Raw genomic sequence first — 26,130 nt, 5'->3', positions numbered from 1 at the left:
CCTACGGTGTTGTGGTTGAGTGGCTTCCAGAACTCTTTGGCCCAGGTCAGCATGAGTCAGCAGGAGGCCATACCCCGCCGGGCTGTTGGCTTTCCTCACAGCCAAAGCCTCTGTGTCTGACGCCTGGATGCAGGGGAGCCACCTTGCCGCCTCGGAGAGCGTGTGCCAGAGCACGTTCACAGCTGGCACCTGCCTGCATGCGGTCGAGCACAGCATGCAGCGTGAAGATAATGTCATTACTCAGGAGAAACTGTGTTGAAAATATAGAAAGTGCTTTGCATGTCAGTTTCTCTTTGTTCTTAATAACTGATTGCACCAGCTTGGCATATTCTTTAAGATTTCGTGTTCTTTTTTTTGTTGTCGTGTGTTGTTTTGCTTTGTTTTATTTTTCCAATCAGCAAGGTTTTGTGTTTTTTTTTTTGAGATGATTAGTATTTCACACTTAACTCATTGCATTTAAGGAATATGAGTATTTAGAGATGGGTGGCATCTGCAAAATCACTGCTGGTTTCCACATTGTGCTCTAAGGAGGCTGAAGAGTCAAGGGAAGAACGATGGAGACTCAGGAGGAACAGGTCTCCTTCAACTCAAGCACTTTCCTCCTTTGATGTATGGAGCTTTTGGAGAAAATAAACAAGTAGATTCCACTGGTGAAAACATGTCCTTATTAAGTAAGGTAACTAAGTCCAATTTCTTGATTTTTACAGAAAAGTAAGTTAAGACCCAGAGAGATGAAATAATTTGCTAAGAACCCATAAAGAGTCAGTGACAGGACAAGGTCTAGAACTCATATGTCCTGAAAGTACCTTGAGAATCAATGTGGAAAATATTAGATAAAATGTTGGGTCAATGACTTGTTTCTAACTATTACTTTCTAGCTATTCTTCAGGCAACCATTTATCTTTCGCAAGTCTCCTCACCAATAAAAGAATTTTCATTGTCATTCGCTTTTCTTCTTTTCACTCAGAAATGTGAATTTCAATGATGTGAAGAGGGTGGGGGAAAATTTTAGAAGACAAGCTTGGGACAATCTTGTCTTGTTGCATGTTATGTCAGTAGGCATACTCTCCGTCAGAGTTTTCATCTGTTTTGTTAAACAGCACAATCCAAATTCTGAATAGGAACCTTGCACACAGTAGGAGCTTCATAAGCACTTGCTTTGTATATAGATTTATCACCCTCTAAACTTTAGACTCTAAAGTATTGAATAATCTACCTTGTTCCAATGGTATGTTCAACTATTATTAATGATATACTGCCATCTGCTGGCAATATGAATAATTACAGCTGCATCCATGAAAATGAAATCTTGGACTTTTTTCCTCTTTTTAAAAATTTTTTTAAATTTTTTATAGCTTTAACAGTATATAAAATATAGTGGGAACACTTAATGTGTTTTATAATAAAATTAAAAATATAATCTCTATAGACCAGAAGCCTTTTGATTTTCTTTACAAAATAAAACATGTACCCTACCTATACCGAGAAACATAAACAAGCCTTGGAAAAGAAACTCACCTGGAGGAAACAAAACAAAACAAAAAAACCCCAACCAACTATGGTGAGGGGCGCCCCCCTGTGGACTTTGAGAGAGAGCCTTAACTGGGATGAAGCAATGAAGAAAAAGAATCCCCTCGCCTCCAGAAAGCCCCAGGGTGTTCTGCATAGCCATCACCTTCTCCCTAAAGTTACCTGTGTCTTGACTTTCCCTGTTTTTAAACCTTATGCAAATAAAATCGACAGGATGTATTCTATGTTTTCTAGTTTCTTTCACTCAACACCGTGTTTTTGAGCGGTGTAGCTGAAGTTTCTTCATCATGAATTTATTTCACAGTTTATTTATCCAGTGCATTGTTTAGGAACATTGCTTCTAGTTTGGGGTTATTATCCACAGCACTGTTATAAACATTCTTGTGCATATTGTTGGCACACCCATATCTGCATTTCTGTTATTTATACTAGGGGCCCATTGCAGGGAGATTCCTGTAAAAACGGGGTTTCCTAAGGGCTTTCCTCTCACCATCACCACCTCTCCCAATTACCCGCCCCCCTCCCACTTTCCCTACAGCCTCTCCCCCCGATCCCCGACCCCACGCTTTTCCTCCAGCCGCCTGCCACCAACTGACTCGCCTGTGATTTCCCTCCTGCAGCCGCCTTGCTTTCCACTTTCCTTCCCTCTTCCTTCTATGCTGTCTTCAGTCTTCACTCCTCCCTCCCTCAGTTTATGCAAATTAATCACCATCTTTGTTGGGTTAATTTCCAAACTCGCTCTAATTGGCTGTGGGCAAAGTGAAGGTATGGTCAATTAGCATTTTTCTCTTTTATTAGTGTAGATGTAACATTGGGTTGGCTGGGCATAGGGTATATGTTTGTTCAGCTTTGGGTATATCCGTCTGTAGTCCCATCAAGAATGTATGAGATCTAGGTTCTTTTGATATTGACAATTTATTCATTGTAGCCATTATGAAGTATGTGGTATATAGCTCAGTGGGATTTTAATTTTTCTTTCGTGATGCTTTCATTGAATTCTTTTGGCCACCTCTCTGTTAGGTAATTGACTTTTTTTTTAATGTAGGAATTTAAAACATATTCTGGATGTGAGTTTTTGCAGGATATATGTATTTCAATTTTTTAGTGTGCACATTTTCATTCCCTTAAGTGGTGTTCTTAATGAACAGTTTTTAATTTAAAACAAAATGACAAAAATGAATATTTTGTGTGGTCTGTTGAAGAAATATATACCTACCTCAAGGTCACAAGGATTGTTTTGCATATTATTGTATAGAAGCTCTATTGCTGTACCTTTTATATTCATATTTACTGATCACCTAAATTTGAATTATTTTGTGTGTTCAGTAGAAGTCAAATTCTATTTTTTTTCCATATCAGTTTTCAGTTGACTATTTCAGTTTTGTCATAAATAAAACACCATAATAAACGTGTGGGCCTATTCACAGACTCACAATTTTATATCTGTATTTGTCAAATATCCATGTCAATATCATATTATCTTAATTACTGTAGCTTTATAATAAATCTTGATACATGGCACTATAAGTTTTCCAACATAGATCTTTAAGGTTGCCTTAATTATATTGGTCCTTTATTTTTCCATAAAGCTTTAATATGATCAATTTCTATACATAAATGAAAGTACTCTGGGATTTGAAATAGGATTGAATATACATATATATATGTATCAACTAAAGGAGAACTGATATTTTTATATGACTGAATTTTAAAAATCTATGAACATGATATGTGTCTTCATTTTATTTAGGTCATTTTCAAATGTTCTTAATAATGCTTTATATTTTTAGTGTAAACATCTTGCACATTTTCCTTCTATATTTATAATTTTCATACTAATGCAAGTAGCACTTTTTTGTAGTTTTATTTTCATATAACTTATTGCTTATATATAAAAACACATAGAGTATTTACATATATAGAAATACATTTGATTGTATTGATTTTATTTAATAATCTTATCAATTTTATTGATTCTAATAACTAATTTATGACTCTGATTTTTTTATGTCCAGAATTAATTTCTCTACATGTTACACTTTTTTTTTTTTTTTTTTTTGCCTTTTTACTATTTCTATTTTTTTCTTGGTTATGGCCCTGCTAATAGTGTCTTCTTTTCTTATTTCCAAATGCAGGGAACACTTTTAATATTTCAATATTACATAGCCTCGCTGTTGGCCCTGAATAATTTCCTTTTATCATCCCAAAAAATATTTCCTCATACACATTATAATTAGAGAAGCTTTTTTACTATTTGTGATTTAGCCAGAGCTTAAGTTTAGAAGTAACCAGCTTGTAGTGTGTATGAGTTTTGGTGCACACTGCCTGGTATGCTCAATGAAAATTGGTTGAATGAATTTTAGGATAGATGGCTTTACAAACTCAGAGATAAAAACAAAGAAAAAGGGGAATGCAACATAGTACTCTGGAGAAGTTGGTAAAATAATAACCTAACTTTCACCGGTTCTTAGTACTGGTTATGCTGTATAATATATACGCTTATGAGAGGAACTAATAGGAATAGGTGTGAGTTTACAAACTAATAATTTATGTGCAGGGGAAGTAGAATATATTTTCCAGTAATCTACAATAGTTGATAAATATTTTAAGAAGTGGTCAGGATAGCCTAGGACTGTGGTTGGCAAACTGCGGCTCGCGAGCCAGATGTGGCTCTTTGGCCCCTTGAGTGTGGCTCTTCCACAAAATACCACAACCTGGGCGAGACTATTTTGAAGTAGTGGTGTTAGAAGAAGTTTAAGTTTAAAAAATTTGGCTCTCAAAAGCAATTTCAATCATTGTACTGTTGATAGTTGGCTCTGTTGACTAATGAGTTTGCCAACCACTGGCCTAGGATAACATCATATTGAAGTGTGAAAATACCACTGATAGATTATGGAAAGATTGGAACATGTTTTATAGATTAGCAATGGTGGAACAGAAACCTTCAAAGGGTTGGAGAATGTTAACCCAGCTAGAAACCCATATTCTGACAGAAACACATCATAAACTTTGGAGACACTGTGCACTTAGAGCTTTTCCCACTGACAAGCTGACAACATGTGCAGAATGTCGCAGAGATTATGCTTACACGGCTCTCGATAGCCTGGGCTTTGAAGGCACAGTATGTTACTGGCATCTTGGACAGTACTTTTCACCAGGAGTGACAACCCCTGAGGATACCTCACCTTTCTGCTTTTGGTTTTATCCAGGCAAGATAGTTAGTGCATCTAATAACTTTCTGAGAGTGTTGCAACACATGTAAGAGACCACTGGCTGGGCCGAAAGAGAAAAGCATTCCTAAAGCTGAAGGAGTCACCAGTATGAAATTCAGCATATTCTGAAGTACACCAGTATCTCCAAAAAAGGAGACAGGAGGTTTGCTAGGGCCACAGACTCACTAGGTAGAAGTCTCCCCCACCGAGTTTAAGGTCAAATTCCTGTGTGATAAGTTAGTAACCTCATGTAGACACCAGAGATGCCTTCTTCAGTAATCACAGTTACCACAGTCAGGGTCGCACAGCTGGGGCCATGAATGGGGCCCAGGATTCTCTAACTCAGAGAATTTGACTCAATGAACAGCCAGATATACTAATCAAAACCATAATGCTTTATCATTTACAAAACACTGTCACATATCTTGTCTCCATTGATCCTCACAAGCGAGTGAATGAGTTAACATCATCAGGATCATCCCCACTTTAGAAATGAGAAAACGGATGCTTGGCCAAGTTTAAGCTGTTTCCCAGGAAGTGACAGTTGGGGATGCAAAATTTGTAAATAGCAAATCCTTTGTTCTTTCTACATCATCATGGTCTTCTCTTCTGATGAAAGAAAATCACACTTAGGAAACAGAGAGATCACCAATATTACTAACATTTTTACTTGAAATTAATGACATTTTTATATCATTTTCTTGGACGTTTCCTGGTGAGTACATGTATGTAGCTCAAATGAAGGAGAAGATGGTATAAAGAAGAAATAGAGTTCAGAGAAGTACGGAGTTGGTGACAGGGCCATAAGACCTCCTGCCAATCCCATTATGTTAGCCTTTCTAGAGCCATTTTCCAATGACATGAGCTAGCATTACCCCTTTGAAATTATAGCAGTGTTTTTCAACCTTTTTTGGGCAAAGGCACACTTGTTTCATGAAAAAAATCACGAGGCACACCACCATTAGAAAATGTTAAAAAATTTAACTCTGTGCCTATATTGACTATATATAAAGTAATTCTCTTGAATAGGAATCAAATAAACACAAAGAAAGTATTTTATAATTACTTTATTATGAAATATTAAGTAAACAAAATAGTGAAAAATTATAAAATTCTTGTCTTGTCTGCACCTACGGCACACCAGGCAACATCTCGCGGCACGAACAGCGGTTGAAAAACGCTGAACTATAGGAAGTCCTAAAATATTTGCCTTCTGAAAATATCCTGATCTTACAAGGGGCCAAGAATAGGAACTGATATGTGAGTTGTTAACATAACTTCATCCTGCAAAATGCATGTCCCACATAGTCCCTCTGTATTAACAGAATAGTGATGGTTATGCTTATGTATCAACACGAATGGGCCACAGATAACTGGTCAAAGGCTATTGCGGGTGTTTCTGTATATCTGTGAATGTGCTTTCTGGAGGAGGTTAATATTGACACCAGTGAACTTTGAGTAAAGCAGATTACTTTCTATGATGGGGACTGGGTCTCATCCAATCAGTCAGAGGTCTTGTAGAACAGACGGACCACACCCCCAGCCCCTAGCCCAGCAGAAGGAATCCTGACTGCAGACTGCTTTTCAACTCAAACTGCACTGCTTCCCTGGGCTCCAGCCCTGATGGCCAATCCCATCAGACTTTGGACTTGCCAATCTCTCACACTTGCATTGGCCAATTCCTTGAAATATATACACAAATCCTGTTGGTTTTGTTTCTCTGGAGAATCCTGAAGCACAACTTTGGGAGAAAAAATTAATATAAGACACTGTCCTATTTTTAGGGAAACAGGGTATTAGTATATAGTATATAGTAAATAGTATACTGGTATAACATATGTGTACACGCACATATAGACACATATACATCTATGTATAATCAATGCAGCCATTGAAATAAATGAGTTTTATTGGCCTCCTAAAAAAATTAAAAGTAGGCTGTCAAATAAGTGACCAGATCATCCTTTTAATAAGATGCTAAGCACACTCCGGTTGTCTCCTGGTTTGAGGTTCAAGTCTTTGTTGAGCCATAGAGTTGCTCTCCTCTTTGTGAAGGAACCATAGGAACTCAGCTCACTCCCTGTTCCTTTAGGAGACCGTTTTCATTGGCTTGAACAATATGGAGCAATTTTTAAGAGAAACAATGTTTGATAAAACTGAACAGCTCGTTTTCATGAATTTTAGGAAATAACACTATTATCACGCAGGAAACATTAGATTCTGGATTCCTGCCCACCCGACGCTGGACCTAACAGAAGTTTGTGCTAACAGGGATCTAGAAGGGAGGGATTAGGGAACCGCGATGTGTCTGCTGCCTGTTGTGACTACGAAGAAAGCATTGCTTTGCCCATCACAATTCATTAGTGAGTTCTCAGGGGTCGGGGTCACTCGTACTGGTCAGATTGGTGGACATACATGAGGGCTCGGACATATCTGCTTCCTCACTGTGACCCTGGACTCCTCAGGGCCACTTTCATCTCCCGTACATGCTGAGTGAGACATGGGGGGAAATTAGCTGAAGGATTAGGGAGAGAGTGCTTCAACTTCAAGGGCTTTTACTGAGTAAACACTGGCAATGCTAAATAACAGAAGGAATGTTTAGAAAATGGTCCTTTGAAGGAAAATGTTTCCAGTGACTTGGGAATTATTTGGAAGAAGGAAAGCCACAACTATGTTAGCAATCCCTGACAGCTTTTGTGGATAAAGGTAGGCGGGGAAGCCAACACTTTGTAACTACAAACTGGTTTTCCTATAACGGTGGCAAAGTCTAGCAAAACATTTTCTAATGCTTGTTTGGAGTCCTTGCTTGGAATTGTTCCTGAAAAGGGAATGTTCTTTTGACCATTCTGAGTACTTTATTCAGAAAACAGTCCATGTTTATGTGTATACACATTCAGATACATAGTTATCTACCAAAAAGTTTGAATAAATGTTTTTTTTAATTATTATTAGCTTCAAGTTAAAATGTTAACTGGAAGTGCGCCAATCAAGGCTGTGATAATTTCTTTTTTAAAAATTGTTATGTATTGATTGATTTTTAGAGAGGAATATAAATAGAAACAGTGTCTTGCTGTTCCACTTATTTATGCATCCTTTGGTTGGTTCTTCTATGTGCCCTGACCAGGGATTGAACCCACATTCTTGGAGTATTGGGACAATGCTCTAACCAACTGAGCTACCCGGCTAGGGCAGAGTAGTAATATTTCTATTTGCAGAAATATATGCTGCCTTTTTAAAAAAATATGAAGGTACTAATCTAGTAGTTGCATTGACTTGCAAGTCCTTTGAGCATCCCCCTGCTCTGCCCCACATTATTTGCATGGCCACAGATGGTTTCCCACTGGCATGTCTGTCAACTCACGTTTAGTAAGACGTGGGAGACTCTACGGGGCCTTGAAAGTGAATCACATGAAATAGTATCTCGTTTAAGTGCTTCTTGGATATTTGGCAATGAGTTCCAAGCTAAGAACTACCCTCCATCACTTATATGGACATGGCTTTCTCTAATGGGAATGCAAACCTGGCTTAGGCATCCAGGGGCAGAGGCAGAGATGCTCCTCTGTGCTCGGAGGCTGGCCCATGTGTGCTTGTTAACAGAACCTCTCAGTTTTGCCTTTCTCACTCACCCAGCAAGAGATTCTGTGTGCCACGTCTGAGGACAACTCTTGGCAACTGTCTAATCTGTTTTGCTTGTCTCATGAAATAATCTGCTTTTTAGCCTCAGAAGGAAGCTATGCCCCCACTCTTTGCTGGGACCAACTCTGTGTGCTCTCTTCATCCTCACCTTCTTACCTTCATGGCCCTGCTCTATACACTCCCCTATCCTGCTGCCTTCCTTTCATATTCATCTTTAAATATTGTATTTTGTTCATTGAACAAATGAAAAATAAAACTCCATAAGACACCTTTCCTTCATATTTATACTTCTTTGAACAACTAGCCCACCACTTCTCCCAGCTGGCACCATTTTTCTTCTATATCTTGACATAAATAGCTTCTTCCGTCCTTCTCCTTCTCTCTTTCTTCCCGTTCCTCCCATCCCCGCCCTCCTTTCTTCCTTATCCCTCTTCTCCTTCCCCTCTATCCCTCCCTCCTACCCTTCCTGTTTTCCTCCCTCCCTCCCTAAAGGCTTGCTTTGTTTTTTGAGCCCCTGGGCATCTGGAAGCAACAGGCACTTGCCATTCAGTATGGAGTTAGCCCCTACCAAAAGGAGGGCTTGCTTCCACAGCTTTGAAAGCCTTCTGATAGGCATTGTCGTCACTCCTCTGAGACCTGTGATCCCCGGGCACTGTTCCTCAAGTTGCCTTGCTGTTCCATCCACTTTCCCAAAGGCTTCCTCACTCTTCTCCCTGAGTCCAGTTACTCTGCCTTGTAACAACCCATCCACAGAACCTTCCAGCTAGGACTCCCTGCCTAAAGCCTGTATGCCTCCCTGTGCCCGCTTAACCTCACCCAGCTAAGACACTCAGCTCACACTGTGGCCTGGTTTTGGCTTCTTCACAGTTCTACAACCTCCTCCCACACCCGCCACAATCAAGCAAACCTCAATGCTGTTCCACTCACTGCCCTGGATATGCCAACCTCCGTGCCTGGAATGAGGTTCCTTACTCCCAGCCGAGGCCTAACAGCACCAATCAAGACTTCAGAGACCAAATCTTCACTAATGTTTTGCTAGTTCTGAGCTTTTCCCTGAAGTTCTAGAAGCTTTTAACAAAATGTTATGACATTGATCCTGTCCTTGAATTACTTCCCTTCACAAGGCTGCATGTTCTCTGAAGGCAGCCACTAGGTTCTGACGCAGAAGAGTGAACACAGAGTCGATGGACTTAGGTTTGATTCTTCCTTGAACATCCTCTGTGGCCACAGGTAGGTTACTTACCGCCTTAAATCACCTCTTTTACCAAATGGAAGATTGGAACAGCAACTTCCCACAGTAAAATTGTGGTAAAAATTTTATGAGATAGAAAAGTATAGGGCACCCAAACGTGTTTATAGATTTTTGTTCTATCATGTCCAAATTACTTATTTTAAGTTATTGCCAGTGGTAATAAAACATGCCATTTTCACTCACCCCATTTTTTGACAGGCTATAGAATATAAATGCAGACATTTCAATATTTCCACAGTTATTCTTATTTTTCTCTAGGGAAGCAGAAAAGGAAAACTGTTTCTTTAAGTAAGCTTCCTTGAAATGAAGAGGGAGGGAGATTGAAGGGAAAAACAAGAAAAAAAGTGTTAGAAAAAGGAAAGTTGGAAGAGAGGAGGGACAGATATTCAACTCTTTTTATATGAGAAATGTAGAATGTTACTCAACTGAAAATACCGATGTGCTTCCAAAACTCAAAAAAGCCCCCTTCCCCTCTCTCTCTCTCTCTCTCTCTCTCTCTCTCTCTCTCTCTCTCTCTCTCTCTCTCTCTCTCTCTCTGTCTTTCTCTTTCTCTGTCTCTCTCTCTTCCCCCCCACCCCCCCAAATTTCAAAATACACTAAACACGGGTCAGCCAGCAAGTCAAATAAGTAGTTCCCACCTGCTCCAAGCTTTCTGAAGTAACCTGCTCACAGATGAATCTTAAGCAACTACTTGCCTGTTTTCGTAACATGGCTTGGCCGGGAGTTGTGAACTTTGGCTCAAAAGACCTAGGTTAGCAGTGACCAGCAAATGCACCTCACAGCTTAAGCCAAACTGGGCCTGGGCTCTCTGCAGGAAAGTTAGCTAAATAATCACCGCAAAGGAAGTGCAGGTGTTCTGTTCTACTCATGCAAATGAAGCTGGAGTTGGCGACCTCCTGTCATTTTCTAAGCCTCCCACAATGAAAATAGCACCTATAAATGGTGAGAAAACATCCTAGGACCTAACTTCTACATAATATTACTTTCTCAGTTCCCTTTTGGGGATGCTGAAGACGTCCTCAAAAAAGAGACTTACGGTTACTTGTAATCTTCCACAGAGCTTGGCGTCACTTCAGTCATCTTAAAATCTAAGAACTTTCAAAATGCATTAATCCAGAGTAAACTGGATTTTTGTAACATACTCATTCTCAGTGCTTTGGCCAAGTAGCCCATGTGACCAGCATAAGTAGAGGCTGGTTGTTTTCCAGTTGTCAAATACTCTTTTCCTATTTAAGAGTTAGAAATAAAAACAATCCTTCATAAAGGAATTGAATAATCTGGGACACAAACAAGTAAGTATTTATTTGAAAAACATTTCCGTATAAGTACAATGGCAAATCAGCTACAGTAGCTTCTCACTACTAATTCCAATTTGTTACTCACAGTCACTTTTAATGTATCATAAGTAAAGATACTGCTACAGAAATCTATTTCACAAGGTACTTAGAAAAAATATATATACAGTCTCTCCAACAGAAAGTTAATTAAAATAACAAAGCCAGGCAATATAAAGCTAAGATACAAAACAAGCTGACATTTATAAACATCAATAAATAAACATGTACAAAAGAGTCTATGACAACAGTGAACCAAGAAAATCATTACAGTGCAAGTAATGGTGACAAGAAGGCAAAATATCTCAGGATGCTAGACTGATTCAATACAATGGAGTTTTTTGTTTGTTTTTTTAAAGGTTAAAGAAGAAAAAAAATCCCAGAGAGTCTGAATCGATATTAGTCTCAAAGCTAAGCTGAAACTATGTTTTGGCTCCACAGAATTCCATTCCTGTAACTGAATTCCTGTAATTCTGTTCTGATGGGGTTAAATAAAGGGGAGAACTGTATCCTTAGAACTGAGGGTAGAATTTGGCTCAGCCTTTAAATCCACTTGCAAATGTTTCTATTCAGCTGTTTCTTCCATTTTCCCTTCCCTGATTACTAGACATTTCTAAAGTGAAGCTGACATTGTTGTCAAATATGAATAAAAAGGTTCCCCAGGTCTGGATAAATATGAGTAGAAACAGAAGTCATTTTTGTAGCTACCTCTTAATCACTGTTCACTCAATATACACTTTGGGTAGAAATCTCACAGTAGGAAGCTAATTAAATTCTATCTTGAATCTCTAAGGCTTGGGGACAGTATATGAAGACTCAGTGACTATTTAAGATTAATTTTTATTTATATATAATTTCTGCCAGAATAAGCAGCCTGTTAATATATGCCTACAGGGAAAGACCTGGCTCTAGTGTAATGGATCTTCGTGATGTGAAGATTTACTACCCTACTATGTACACCCCTCCCCTGTGAAAGCTAAGCTGGGCAGTGCTCATGTGACCCGGGACAGTGTTCCATCCTGCTGCACAATGGGAGAGTCATAAAATCCACCCCACGTTGTCTTATCCTCCATTCAGCCTGGCAAATAGCTTCATGACTGAGCATCAGCACAAGGTGAGAGGCCTGGTGGCTGCACAGCCTGGATGCTAGGTCTCAGGCTGAGAGCTATCTGCTTCAGCAGAGAGGGGAAGGCCCCCAGGTGCTCAGATCTGCCTTCTGCCTTTACACAGACTGGCTCCAGAATGGCTCAACTTCCCAACACATAGCCAGCTCCCCGAATCTGATAACCCAGAGCAGATGTAACGGTACAGCACGTACTGAGACCAATCTGTAAGACACTGGATACAAATCCATCATTTAAGAACAAATAAAATGTGGTCTCCTAAATATTCACTAGCAAGCATGTTACTCAGAATAGTTTGAAAGTTAAGTAAGTTGCTTAATATTCTGCATGGCTTGTAGGCAGAAACCTAATCCATAAATAACACCAACTATCTTACCAGACCTTCTCTGGCTCCTATAATCAGAGGACTTATGTACAAATAGTTTTTCGACTCACAATTGTAGACCCACATGTTTATAAATTATTTTGATTATGATAAGTCACCCATTTGTCTCAGTTTATATTCCTTGGAACAAAACTCTTAAAAGGGAAAGTAAGAGGCTTTTCATTTGTGCAACTGCAAATGCCTTAAAGTCTGCAGAGCAAGGGTAGGACCTGAGAGTCTCAGTGACTGTATTTCCTAAAAGGGAGAAACTATGGTACACAGCATGGAAATTCTCATTGCTTGCATGAGCCTGTGGGCTCAATATTCAATAGAGGAGCAAGGCAGAGATATGAGAGACTCAGTCTTCAATAACTACTGGGAGGTTCACATTAATGAACCATCAATGTTAAACTTGATTCAAATGTATGGGGTTAAGTGATAATTAATGATGATCCTTAAGCTTTGTGTCTTGAATAGGATAAGTAAAATAGTATAAATTTGCATGTCCTCGTGTTAACTAGGTCAAAATTTGATGAATTCTTTCTTTCTTAAGCATGTTATGTTCCTGACAGTTAAACAATTGGTATGAAAAGAAAAAATTCCTATCTGTTCTTCAGGTCAAACATTCTTTTGTATCTATGGTCAACATTTCACAAAAAAGAGGAAATATGCTACTGCATTCACAGAAAATAGCTTTGAAATAGGATTTGCAGGCATCCACAAAAGTTAGAAATATCATTATGCTTTGATTGCTGAAAAAGATTTCAATGAAGCTAAATGGCTAAACCCAAACCTAACATTGGGTGGGGCATGAATGAGCTCTAAATTAGGATTTGTCCCTAGCTCAGTCTCACTCTTCCCTTCTAATTTTAATGTCTCTCCTTGAGTTCTAATTAGTCCAATTCAATTTTATATTCTAAAAATTCCTTTTTTTCTGTGGCTACTGAATACTGTTGCTCTCAGTGCTGAAGTTTCAGTGATGATGGAAACTTCCCCATGGAAGAAATAGAATGAAAAGACAAATTCTGAATTTCACAAAAGCCTTTTTAACAAAATACATTCCTCACAGATATGCAGTTACCTAGGTAACGGCACGTTTACATCTGCTAGTCACAGTGTTCGCTGCTTGCAGATCACGTTTCTCTTTCTTATATTAAAGACATTAAAACTTTGTGCTGTGGCTAAAGGTGTCTGACATGATAATGTTTTTATAGAAGTTATCAGAATGAGGATTGCAATAACCCTTGACCTTATCAATGACCTGATGGACAGGGATGATTGATGTTGGTTCTCCATCAGCATGAGTCAGTTTTGATGAGAACTTGTCCATGGAAGCATTGTCTGTAAGAAATGATACAAGAAATTAGGCAAGAACTGGTGAAATGTCTAAGGGTTGCCACACTAGACACTGTATTTTGCACATAAAAAAACAAAAAACAAAAAAACAAACAACAACAACAAAAAACAGAAAGGAAAAAAATTCTGGTTGTCAGGTTAGGTAATAGGCAGCACTGAAAATTCACATTTTCATCTTCAAAGTGCATTCCTATGGATAAGTCAATGTCAATTTGCCTCCTAGTAATATGTTGGAGTTTATTTTAAGAAACATTACTGTAGTGGTATTTTTCAAAGAGCTGATAAATAATCAGAAAATTGCTGCAAAGGAAAAAATGTGGCAAGGTTCAAAGAAAAAATGACAGATTATACAACACATGGATAAAAAGATGCTGAAATATTTATGGAAGAAATGTCATGATGGCTAAGATATGTTTTCAAAATAATATAGAGAGAGAAAGTGGGTAAGTAAAGGAGATTCATTATACTATTCCCTCTACTTTTTATATATATGACACTTCTCATAATAAAAAAATTAATTCTCATACAAAGACGTGTATATTGATTTTAAGAGAGAGAGGGAGAGAGAGACATGGATGTGAGAGAGAACACCAACTGGTTTCTTTCCATACTTGCCACACAAGGACTGAACCCATAACTTGGGTATCTTTCCTGACCAGAGTCAAACCAGCAACATTTCAGTGTCCATGGTGACACTCCAACCAACTGAGCCACACCAGCCAGGGCAAAATGTTTTATAAATTATAATTTAGAAAACTTTGAGAATAAAAGTCAATGAAAATAAACATAAAAAGGATATTTTGAACACATTCTCTAATGGTTGCCTTGTAAAGTGATTGGAATATAGAAAAAATAATGTTTTATTCATTATTTTTAAATTAAAGAAATTAAAATGGTCTATCAGAAACATTTAAAGTATATATTTTTATTAATTGTGCTAATCTCAGAATTATGTTATTGCTGACAATATGAGAGCAATGGATAGAAATAAAGGACTGCTAAAAACATTTTTTTTTCTAAATCTCCCAATACCATATATTTAAATATTATGTCCTAGACACAAAAGCTTCTAAAATTGGCTCAGATAGTGTTCTGAAACTCAATTAAGCCCTATTATCTATAAATACATATGGCTATCTTCATGAATATCTTGTATGTATCTTCCTTGCTCCTTCTCCCAACACACTTTGGAGAAAAATTTTACCCTAAAATTAACCACAGAGATTTCACACCGAGGAAGGAGCAAATATGACCATCTACAACAGTGGTCCACAAACTGCGACTCGCAAGTCACATGCGGCTCGAGAGCCACTGTTTGCCAATCTGTTAACCAATGAGTTTGCTGACCATTGTCTACAACATACTAGTTCCCTACAGTTGTATCTTCTCTAGTCACTGTGGAAGAGGCAAAAACTCTATCATGAAAAACCACTTCTAGAAATCGTGGCTTCAAAATTGGAGTGCCCACTTCCTGACATTTTTTGTTTGTTTGTTTTGAATAAGTTAGACCCAGTATGTGAGAAAATATTACAAATCCTTCAATAATTGGTAAAAGCCATCAGAGTTATACCTATAGTCTTTGGAAATAACTCAAATTGTTCAATTGCTTAGTGTTGGAACAAAAATTATATATGTATATAAAAAAAAAAAGGCTGAAATTGGAAATGGTGTGTTCATCCCACACTAAAGGAAGCAAAATGGATGGTTTATGGGAAGAACTGGCAGAGAGAAGCATGGCAGGATGATTATGCCCCAGGATTGGTGAGAAAAAGGATCAGGGCATTCATTGTATAAAGGCCCTCCCACTTTTAACTCTGGGCAAGCTGATTGGTTCTGTGTTTTTCTTCAGTTCATACATTCACTAGCCACTGGTTTTCTGTTGGGGATTTTTCTATTGAATTAAATTTAAATAATGAATAATTTTTTTTGCCTGATGTTTTCAGAAAAAAAGAAACTTCAAGGGTATATTCATTCTGTTTTGTTGATAGCTTTGTCATGTAGCTTTTAGAGGTTTTGACCAGCTCCATTCCCAATATGTGACCCAATTTTCTGGGTCTTTATATTCTAATAAAAGAAATTATGAACAAGGTCTGTTATATCAAAACAGGGTTGGGCAAAAGTAAGTTTACAGTTGTGAATACATAAAACGGAATTTATTCTTACTATTATTTATTAACCATTGTGTTATTTACTATTTGAACATCTATAAACCTTCTTCTGTCCCACCCTGTATATGCAGTTACCACTCCTTTGGTTACATATGGGCAATATGGATTTTTATTATAATTGCAAGTTTGAAAACCAGGGGCTAGGGAAATGAACTACTGTTTGACCTGTGCTGAAGTTTTAAGCAGATAAGAATCCTCAAAAAGCAGGATAGGAATTGATAAATTCTATTTTATGTCTTCTATGAATGTACCATGACAACTCAAGTAATTCATCAGAGCAATGAAAAAGTAAAGCATTTCACTTTACACCTTTCTAACACAAACCTCTTAAGCACTGCTTTTATTTTGTTGCTATTGTACTTGGTATGAAATTTACTAATTCCAGAGCATGGTACATTTCCTAGAAGGCTTGCAGACAACCCCATGCAGACAAGAACCAGCACAGCAAACAACCATTTGAAATCTCAGAAATTCCAGCTCAGGGCAGGAATGTCATTGTGCTAGCTGAGAAATATTGTAAAGAACAAGCAATTCTGCTGGTGCAGCAAGAGTCTTAGTTTAATTCATGCAAATATTCTCTTATTACTTTGCAAAAAAAAAATCATGCGTTCAAAAAAATAATAAAGGTTTACCTGAATGATCCACTTTTGTTGAAGGAATGCTCTTAGAAGACATTATCTATACCATAAACATATGAATTTCTAGATCAATTCCAAGAAATAAACCAACTAGATATCCATGATGATATGCAATGACTCCTTGCATACTCTGAGTGACCCAAGTATACCAGCCGTCCCACTGAGAACTGGCTAGGTAGCAGAAGGCCATTTGTACTTCAGTTGATGGGAGACCAGAATGTTATATCATAGAAGTATGTCATATAGCTGACTATATCCTGATGCCAGTAGACAAGAACCCATTTAATGCCAAGAGTTTTATTATGGCAAGCAGAAAAATATTAATACATTCTTTAAAAAGCATACACAATGTTTTGAGGCAGTAAAGTTTTTCTTTGTTATCTATCTCCATTTCTGCATTTCCTTTCACCTCTTAGTGAGTTTTCCCAAGATTCTTAATATTTTCAAGTATTTCTTTGGAAGGATGTAATGCTTCCAAAATGCCCCCTGTTCTAAATTCTCTCCCATTTTTATAGTGGCAGTTCTTTAGGCTAGCAATTCTCAGCTGTGTTGGGGTAAGATAATCCAATCTAATTCTATTCATTCATAACTGGCTTATCATGTATAAACTATTTGTATTTTTGAGGGGGATGCAAAATAAGTATCTAATTTTGAGGTTGAGAATATTAAGTAAAATACTCATTCATTATAAACAAAAGATAACTTGTACCTGAAAACTAGATAATTAGGTAGGATAATCTATGGTAGACTGTCTCAGATAACCCTTGTTATTAATTTTATTATACAGCAGGGGAGCAGAGACCTCTTATTTTTAGGCAAAGCTATTTGTGTACAGAACTCAAAGCCTGCACCTTATTCTGGAAGGGAGTTTATAGCTTTTCTTAAACATCCTTACTCTAAGCATCTCCTCTACCTATTCCAAGTTCTCAGGTCTTTCTTTAATTTTGGAATTACTGAACTCTATACATTCAAACATGTTTCTATGGTGCTATCTTGAATCCCAGGCAGTGGATATTCCACAGGTGAGGCACCGACAGAGGTGCAAGCAAGGACAGGTGGAAGGATTCAAATATACGTAAAGGTCATTTGAAATTCAAGTGTTTGCAATGTGAACATTTACACATCTTACAACACACTTCCTATTTGCAAAAAGCTGAAGATAAATCTTCTCTGTGCCATTCATCTCTGTTTATGTTCAATAGCTAAATAAATTCAAAATTAAGGTTATTTGCATTATCCTTTTGGACACATCTTCAATTAGGAAAGTGGGTGCTAAATATTGATAGCTGTTTGAGGTTTAATTAGTATTTAAAAGTAGCAATTCTGCTATTTTCCTTTGAAATTATTAAAAGATTACACCTTATCCCACTGGTCACTGGCTATCAATATTGCAAATTCATCTTTATTTCCATGTTGTCTCCAGGACTGTACATTTCATGCTTAGTGTTAGAATGTGTGATAATTGTAAATATTATGAGTATACAGGAGATTAACAAAGATACAGTACTTCTCACCATCTGTATTCCTTCCCAAATATGATGTCCTCTATTCTTTCATAATTGTTTTATATTTAATCAGTGATTCAAACAGTAATTGCCAATCACAACATTAAACATTTTCAATGTTTAAATATGTAAATCCTAAAGGTAACATATATCCTGGATGGTGTTTCTTTCTGTTCTCATGCAAGCTTGCCAAGTAACTCTCACACTATGTTGAAATAAACTCAACTCAATCTTATATACAATATTTATTTATAAAATAAAACAAGTAACTTGCTAAACAAGATACTATAATGTTTTAAAAGAGAACTAAGTTTGCATTGGATATTATCACAATAATATTCAGAGTCAATGACACTATGGCTATATAGATTCAATTTAGGTTATAATATCTAAAAAAAAAAAAAAAAAGACAAACCATCTACAAAGGTGCTGGATAAGGTCTTCAAGTAAATGTTTGTCTACATTGCCCACGCTGTCAGTGAAAATGTGATGAGAACTGTATCAGAGCACCTTTGCATGGCAGGACTCACCTGTGTGGCTATTCCTTTTGAAGTAGGTGGTAGAGCTGCATTTCGATTTGGATGTTAGGTAGGTTGAGTTGGAACCAATGGAGCTTGAGGACAATGATTTTCCTAAGTTATCAGAACTTTTCTTGATGGTATTGGTAGCTGTCTTACTCCAGTCTGAAAGAAATGACATCTCTCCATGAATTTGCTGTAGGGGAATATGGCCTGAAGTGAAGTCATCACTACACGATTTAAGTAGCATTCGATGTAAACAACAATAAACTGAAGAAGTAGGTAAGTTTTTTACTTTGACCCTGTGTAAAAGATTGTTTGAAATCCTACTTTAATAACCTAAGAGTGAGATATAACCACTGGTGGTAATAAAAGAAAAAGGTAATACTTTTTATTTTACAGTATTGAAAAAAATCTCTTGGCCTAATCATGTAAAATTAGAACCTCAAAAATGTGGACAGGTGACAATGGCATAGTGGAACTTCTGGACATTTGACTTACTAAATTAGACATGAAGCCTTGAGCAGCCCACTTAACCTGTGTGGATTTCATACTTCTCCTTTGCCAGAGGCCTCGGATTTCTTGAATTCCTAATATACTAAGATTCCAACCAAGCATCGTCACACACCCCACCTTTACAACTTGCTACCACTGGGACTGGGTTTCTCTGGCAATGGAAGATTCAATAACAAACATTTCCCACTATTGCTCTTAGACGTAAAAACCAGTTATCAGCTTGCCCCTTACCTGAGTTGTCTGCTAACCGAAATCTACCACAGCAGAGATGCCGCCTCCACTGTTTCTGAACGTTCTCCTTCATAGCACAGTGGAAAATAAATATAAATAAGCCTATGACAAAAGAAAATATTAACATTTAAGCCAATGGACACATTTTAAAGATAAATCTTATGAAGCACATGGATTCATTCTAATTTAAACTTTTTATACACATGAGTCACTAAGAGGAAAAGATGCTGAGGAATCTTAGAGTATGTGGTAGATGTTTTAAACTTTTCATAAAGAACACAGAGGCTTTGATAAAACCAGAATTGTTACTTGTATCTGATTTTGTCTTTGCCTGTTCTGCTCAGTATTCCTTATAACCCAAAGTTTAAAGCAATATTCAATTTAAAAGATATATAATAAGTCCCTTACATTTGTTTTAAGATTATGTGAAAATATTTCACAAAATTTAGAAAAGAATGTGAAAAACAAAAAACCTCCTCTCAAAGCTATTTTATGTATGCATATTATTAAAAGTTTGGGCCATAGAAAAATGATATTTTTGCAGGTCAAAAATTGCCACAAATCAGCAAATTTATGGGGCTTCACCTGCTTTAGTTTCTCAACATTTTAATCTAGAAATATTTCTGTATTGTGAAACAGTCCTCTTATTTATGGTCACTCCTTGTACCTACCAAAAGCTAACTGCATCATTTGTGCTTTGGAAGCCAATACCTTTTAACTTTTTAAGGAATTTCCTTCTGCTTTTTAACCTCTCTTTATTGTTTCACCAATTTCTTCCTCTATACTCGGTTATTCCCATTACTTACAAGCATGTTCTAATAACACTCTTTTAAAAGTAAACAGTAATTTCTCCTTTAACCCCAACTTCAACTTCTCCATTCCCTTTCCCATTACAATTTTTTTTGAAATGGTTAAACTTTTGCTGTTTCTCATTTCTTCTCTTCTTAACCCACATCCACTAGGCCACTACAGCTGCTCTTGGGGAGGTCACACTCTGACTGAATGACTGCTTTTCAAAGCCTTCCACACCTTCAGCCCCCGATTCCCTCGGGGGTTTGCTGACACAGAAAATCCCTTTAATAACTAAACATGCTTAATCACCAAAATAAATAATCTGAATTGGTTAACAGATCCTTTTAAGTTTTTAAGACGTGACGGCAGATTCAGAGTAAAGAGGGCAGCAGTGGGGAGCCTGTGGTGGGGTCGGCACAGGTCACAGATGAAGGAGGCTGTGTGGCGGAGAGGAGGGGCCAACTCCATCTCAGGTGCACTCTGTGTTTGTTGGCTGGGACAGAATTTGCAGGACTTGTTCCTGGAAGTATTTTTGTCACACAGCTGAAAATACAGGTAAGCATGTGTTCTTAAACACTGTTTAACAGAATCACGTATTTGAGCTGGAAGGAGATTATAAACTCCAGTTGAGGGCATTCTTTCCTAGGCATTAATCCAGGCATTGCTCAGTGTAGGGCCCTGCATTGAGCAAATGATTTCTTTCAGTTGAGGGAAGGTGAACTTTGCTAGAAGTTGCTCCCTTTAACACGCAGAGTTTTTATAAATGTCTGACTGGTTCTCAGACTTGTTCTTTTGGCCTTGCAGAGGTACTAAAAAGTGACTTATTTGGGGACTTCTAACTGACTATATTCACAGAGGCGGAGGTTAAATGTAAGATAAATGAATTTCATGAAACCATCTTTTAGATTGTGCACTGCAGTCTTGAATCATAATGAATTATATAGCAATTAGATGACATTCCTATTTTTAAGCAACCACATTTGCCTGGAAATACATAGGCATCCAAGAACTTTAAGAGACACTGGTACATAAATTAGATTTAAATCTGATATATCACCTTTAAAATTATGTGACAGAAGAAAGGTCACTTAAATTCACCTCCATCTCCCTCTCTGAATTGTGATGTGGTGCGACACAATTCGATAATAGGCATAAGAAATTAGAATTCTTAGGAATGGATATATTCTTAAATCCCAAGGTAGTATGAAAATTATTTTGTCATTGGACACATTTTCACTTTAAATCAGAACAGAATTCTCATAATAGGTTGTTTTACCACTTGTGATAACCAGCCCCTTTCACCTGAATTTAGGTTAGTCTGGCAATAAATATAGCCAAATTCTTTCAGAACAAAACATCCTTGTAGAGCTCCACTGTGGGAAATGTAGTAGGTATCCATTGGAAGAGTACACGTACGCAAATTCTAACTCTTTAGACAGGAAGAGTAGAAAATATAACCAGAGAGCCAAGACCCTTGGAGGCCAAAGTGAGAAAACAGACTGTTATCCCTCTTCAATTTTGAGGGTATTTCCTTACAGATATGGGTTCAGAAGCAGAACTAAAATCATTAAGAGTTGTATGTTGACATCCAAGGGACTATGTCTGATTTCTCACTCCCATCTCTGCTCCCATTCTGTCAAATATTTTCCCTTTGAGAATCTTCATAGCTACCACATGGCTGTCTTGAATCATAATGAAGACAGCCATGAATCATAATGGCTCTTCAGAGGCTCTTCATAACACCTAAAAAAATGTGCTTGTCTAGCTTTCTTAGCTGTGACTGGGGACCAGAATATCCAGCCTTTGCTCTTCATCGTGTGTCTTACAGCTATCTAACTGATCATGGAGAAGGGACATTGCTCATATACGTTTGGAAGCTAAAATGGCTCAAAGATTGAATTCAGAGTTAAAGGCCTTATTTCATCTTGACAGGCTAGCACTAGTTTCATGAAACCTTTATAGCTCACAAAACAGAGTTCATGATGGTCCTTTATTGGTGAATGGTAGCCTGAAAAACCACCAGTCTGATGACTCTAAGACAAAGTTCCTTAAAAATAGTTTCTTAAGCTTGGTAACTGCCTGGATTCTTTATTTTACCTATAGGAACCCAGACTTCCTGCTAGAACAAGAAAAAAAAAACTTAAACTTACTTTATATACCTTTTTTTAAAGAATAGTTATTGATTTTTTGAGAGAGGAAGGGAAAAGAGACTTCAATGTGAAAGCACAACCTTGATGGGCTGTCTCCTGCATGCCCCCTACTGGGGATAGAGCCCACAATCCAGTCCTGTGCCTTGATCTGAATTGAACCAGCAACTTCTTGGTGAGGGTGAATGGGATGACACCCAACCGAGCCACACTTGCCAGGTTTAAAGCTACTTTAATTGAACAGATCCCTGACCAGTCCTTACTGCTTAACCAACCCTCACCCCTGCCTTCTCCTCCTTTACCTTTATCTTCCATTAGTAAGTCAGAAGTATCTGCTCACTTTTAAAAAAATTAGAGCAATATGTGAATTCAAGATGTCTTAATTATTGGTAAATTTTACAATTTCCTCATTTAAATTCAATTGTGATGGAAGAAGGGTGTTCAAAGTATGTAAGAAGATGGGCCTGCCTATAGATCTTGCCTAGGGAGGAAACATGAGGAACTCACTTCCTCAAAGCCTCCAAGAGAAGCAGACCACAGGTCAAGGCTGGGTCAGCAAATATGGCAACGGGACACCTGAGAGTGCTCTCAACTTGGAGTTACAAACATTCTGAAAAATCTCAAGTAGTGAATTTGCTTTTTTATACTTCCTCCTTTCATCTACCTTAGGTCACATTCCAGTATCATATTTGGGGAGGGAAAAGCTTACTTGTAAGTATTGGCATTATATTCACAGTAGATTGTATGGAGTTGTGTTTCACCTTTGTCTTTATAAGAGCTACTTAACTATTTATTAAGGGGGAAAATAGCATCTTAGCTTCAATATTTTGGCTGGGAATCTGGCTCCCACATTGAACTCACTCCCTTTGGTTGATTCTGGCAAAGACATGTGGCTTTCTGGGGCAGATGTAAGATGAGTGGCCAACGGGATGTTCTCAGATCTTTAGCCTGATTATCAAAAGTTAAAAAACAAAACAAAACAAAAAAAACAACTGCTTCGTTTGGATATGAAAATGAATGCTCCACAGCAAAATTTTGGGACAACACAGATTGTCATTCTTTTACTGCTCTAAAATGTCACTTTCAAGAAATCCAGTGAACAATAACAAAACAAAATCTAGAATCCTCATCTCCTAATGAGTTCTTGACCAACTAAAGGCCATTGACACTTTCAGCAAGATTGCCATCAGTAAATTCTGACAAATGGCCTAAACTGACTTCTTACTCTGGATAAGAAAGAACCAGAAATATGGTGAAGGGGAAGACTGCAGCTACAGGTAATGTTAGGGATGTGAGATAGAATCAGAACAGGTAATGATGATGAGTGATAAGTGGTTCTGGATATTTGAAGAGAAAATCAGTTAAGAATTCATCAAAGCAGGCATTGGGCAAAAGAGGCCCAATCTCTACCTAACTGACTTTTGACAGAAAAGGTCTAGATGACCTCTGAGCTACCCAGCAAGCTTGAGTCCAAATCTCTGAACAGCTCATTTGTTTTGTTGTCTCAGAGACATAGCCAGCTGGCTGCTGGGCTGGGGATCATTTAGGTTTAGGAACCTCCTGAATCCTCCTTTCATACTAAGGTGCCCCTTAGAAAATGATTTCTCTGTGGCACAAAATTCCATGCCAGAAGATGAGTAATTTATTTCTTTGCTGTGTGTAATGTCTCAGCCAACACAATGTTGTTTCGGATGTTTGGGTACAAAGGTGATCCATTGCCTTGGAGCCAATTCACTATGTGTGTTGTATGTGTGGTTATGGTGCAGCTTAACTCTCAGGAGGCCTCTAGCCATTGGTTGGAACATTTAATATTCTTAGTTTACCAAAAGTATTAAAATAATAAATATATTTTCCTTAATGATTTTGCTGAATAAGGAAAAGAGATTAAATTCACATTTATTCACTAAACATATATTTACTAACAGGTTGTGTGTGTTTTTTGTTTGTTTGTTTTTTTAGTGGAGGCAAATATTCACTTCCTAGAAACTTTCCAATAAAAAGTTTTAAGGGTAGTACTTTGTTTTAGTTTCCTGTTTATGCTCTGGACCCTAATAATGTTCTTTTTATTTCCACATATGCTACATTGTAAATATTACACTATTAGATTCAAACTGCTCTTGGGAAAGTCATGGACTCTCATGAGCCTGTTTCTTGTTCTATAACATAAAGACTATACCCTCTATCTTTCAGACTTACTGCAAGAATTACATCAGATGACAGATGTTATGAGAAAGTGCTTTGTAAACAACAATGCACTGAACAAATATGTCATTTCTGTTGCTCTGGTATCTTAATGTTATCAAATTAATTAACAGCAAACATTTCTGAGCAGGCTGATAATGCCCTTCTGTGTTGGCCATCACAGTTTCCACTAATAGAACCACAGGTTGCATTGTATTATGTTGTCACATACATGTACCGAATATGGGCTGATGACACCTGAGGCTATTAATCAATGTTGTTTCTCATGCCTGGAAAAGCGAAGTTGAAGACTGAGCTCTTAGTATGGGGCTAGACTTTAGATCCTGATGAACTTGTTAGAAGAGGTAAACTTCCCTATACATTGAAGAAGTCCAATCTAATTGAAAGTGTCACATACTTTTGTAAGTTAATGGAAATATATAAAGTCTGAAATATGTTTATCTCTTGCATACGGGGCAGCTATGTGCATGTGCTGCCCCTTAGAGCAATAATTCAATCCTACAAGTGCACTGACATTGCCAAGGGACAGAGATGCCATCAGGATTCTGGCCAAGAGCTCCTCAGCAACCAGGGAGTTGCCTTTTATTTCTTTAGGATGAATTATGTATTTGTTGAAATGAAGGCTAAGGTTCTCAGGCATGTGAGTTATGGTATAGTTTTATCAAACATCTGTTTCCTTTTGAATAGCAATTTGTATGCCATACAATTTTTCTCAAGTTGTATTTTTCAGAAAAAATAAAAATTTGATAGTTTTATCCTAAAAAAGCAGAAAGGATAGCAAAAGTAGATAGGTATGGAATTCCATCATATTTAGGGAAGATATATTTATCTTTCCATCATAGAGAAAAAAGTAGATGAAACAATTAACATATAACAAGTAAACTAGGCAAAATTAAAAAAAAATACACTGTGAAAAATTAGAAAATAATAATGAACTTGGTTTTAGCCTTGATTCAATTCATGATTTCATTTGCTTAATTAAGTAGGTAAATTTTTAGTTTAGCCACACAAATTATAATAATTTTTCTGATATCTATTTCACACGATTTTGCCATTAAACATACAGTTATAAGTATACATAAAAATAAAAAATATATAAAAATAATAAAAATAGGAAACACTAAAAGCAAAAATAAAACATATAAAAATAAAGCATTTATAAAACTGTTATAAGCTATATAGATTTATGTGAGTACCCAAATAATTACACATGTACATATGTATTTGTATACAAACACATACATGCATTAAAAATATATATATATATATAATTTATTTCTAAAAATTTTAGCATTTTTAACCAAATAAAATATATATATTTATTTTTTATAATTTAAATGCTCTAATCAAGTATTTTAAAACATCCAGAAAAGTTAGAAGAAATCTGCTAGCAAAAGTCACTCCTGTGATATATACACACCATGACATCACTATAGAATCAGCTCAAACACCTGTCCCTCCTGCAGGTGCCACGTCTACAGTACTACAGCCATTCATTATCAATTGATAACTTGGGGCATTCAAGATGAAAACCCTGCTGATTTTCAGATGCTTAACTATGAGCTAAGCCTGAGAAAATTAAAGTATGTTTGGCATAGTTTTAGT

The 26,130-nt window shown here is 37.2% G+C and overlaps 1 protein-coding gene across 8 annotated transcripts in view; it reads right to left on the bottom strand.

The window, feature by feature from the left end:
- Positions 1–10,908: 10,908 nt before the first annotated feature.
- Positions 10,909–26,130, bottom strand: part of ADGRG6 (adhesion G protein-coupled receptor G6) — a 139,267-nt gene continuing 124,045 nt past the window's right edge. For 5 of the 8 annotated variants that reach the window (XM_036414275.2, XM_045572756.1, XM_045572757.1 and 2 more), the window contains 3 exons: positions 19,385–19,486; positions 18,650–18,802; positions 10,909–13,793 (listed from right to left, as the gene is read on the bottom strand). In XM_036414275.2, the coding sequence (XP_036270168.1) occupies positions 13,615–13,793; positions 18,650–18,802; positions 19,385–19,486 (434 nt within the window). In that variant the 3' untranslated portion in view covers positions 10,909–13,614. Of the gene's footprint in view, positions 13,794–16,608; positions 16,655–18,649; positions 18,803–19,384; positions 19,487–26,130 lie in introns of all 8 variants that reach the window. The other 3 variants (XM_045572759.1, XM_045572760.1, XM_045572761.1) reach the window with 1 other exon arrangement.

Source organism: Pipistrellus kuhlii, unplaced genomic scaffold, assembly GCF_014108245.1.
Source record: "Pipistrellus kuhlii isolate mPipKuh1 unplaced genomic scaffold, mPipKuh1.p scaffold_m20_p_5, whole genome shotgun sequence".
Lineage (NCBI taxonomy): Eukaryota > Metazoa > Chordata > Mammalia > Chiroptera > Vespertilionidae > Pipistrellus > Pipistrellus kuhlii.
The sequence above is the reverse complement of the archived record's forward strand: the minus strand, read 5'-3'. Positions and strand labels throughout refer to the sequence as shown.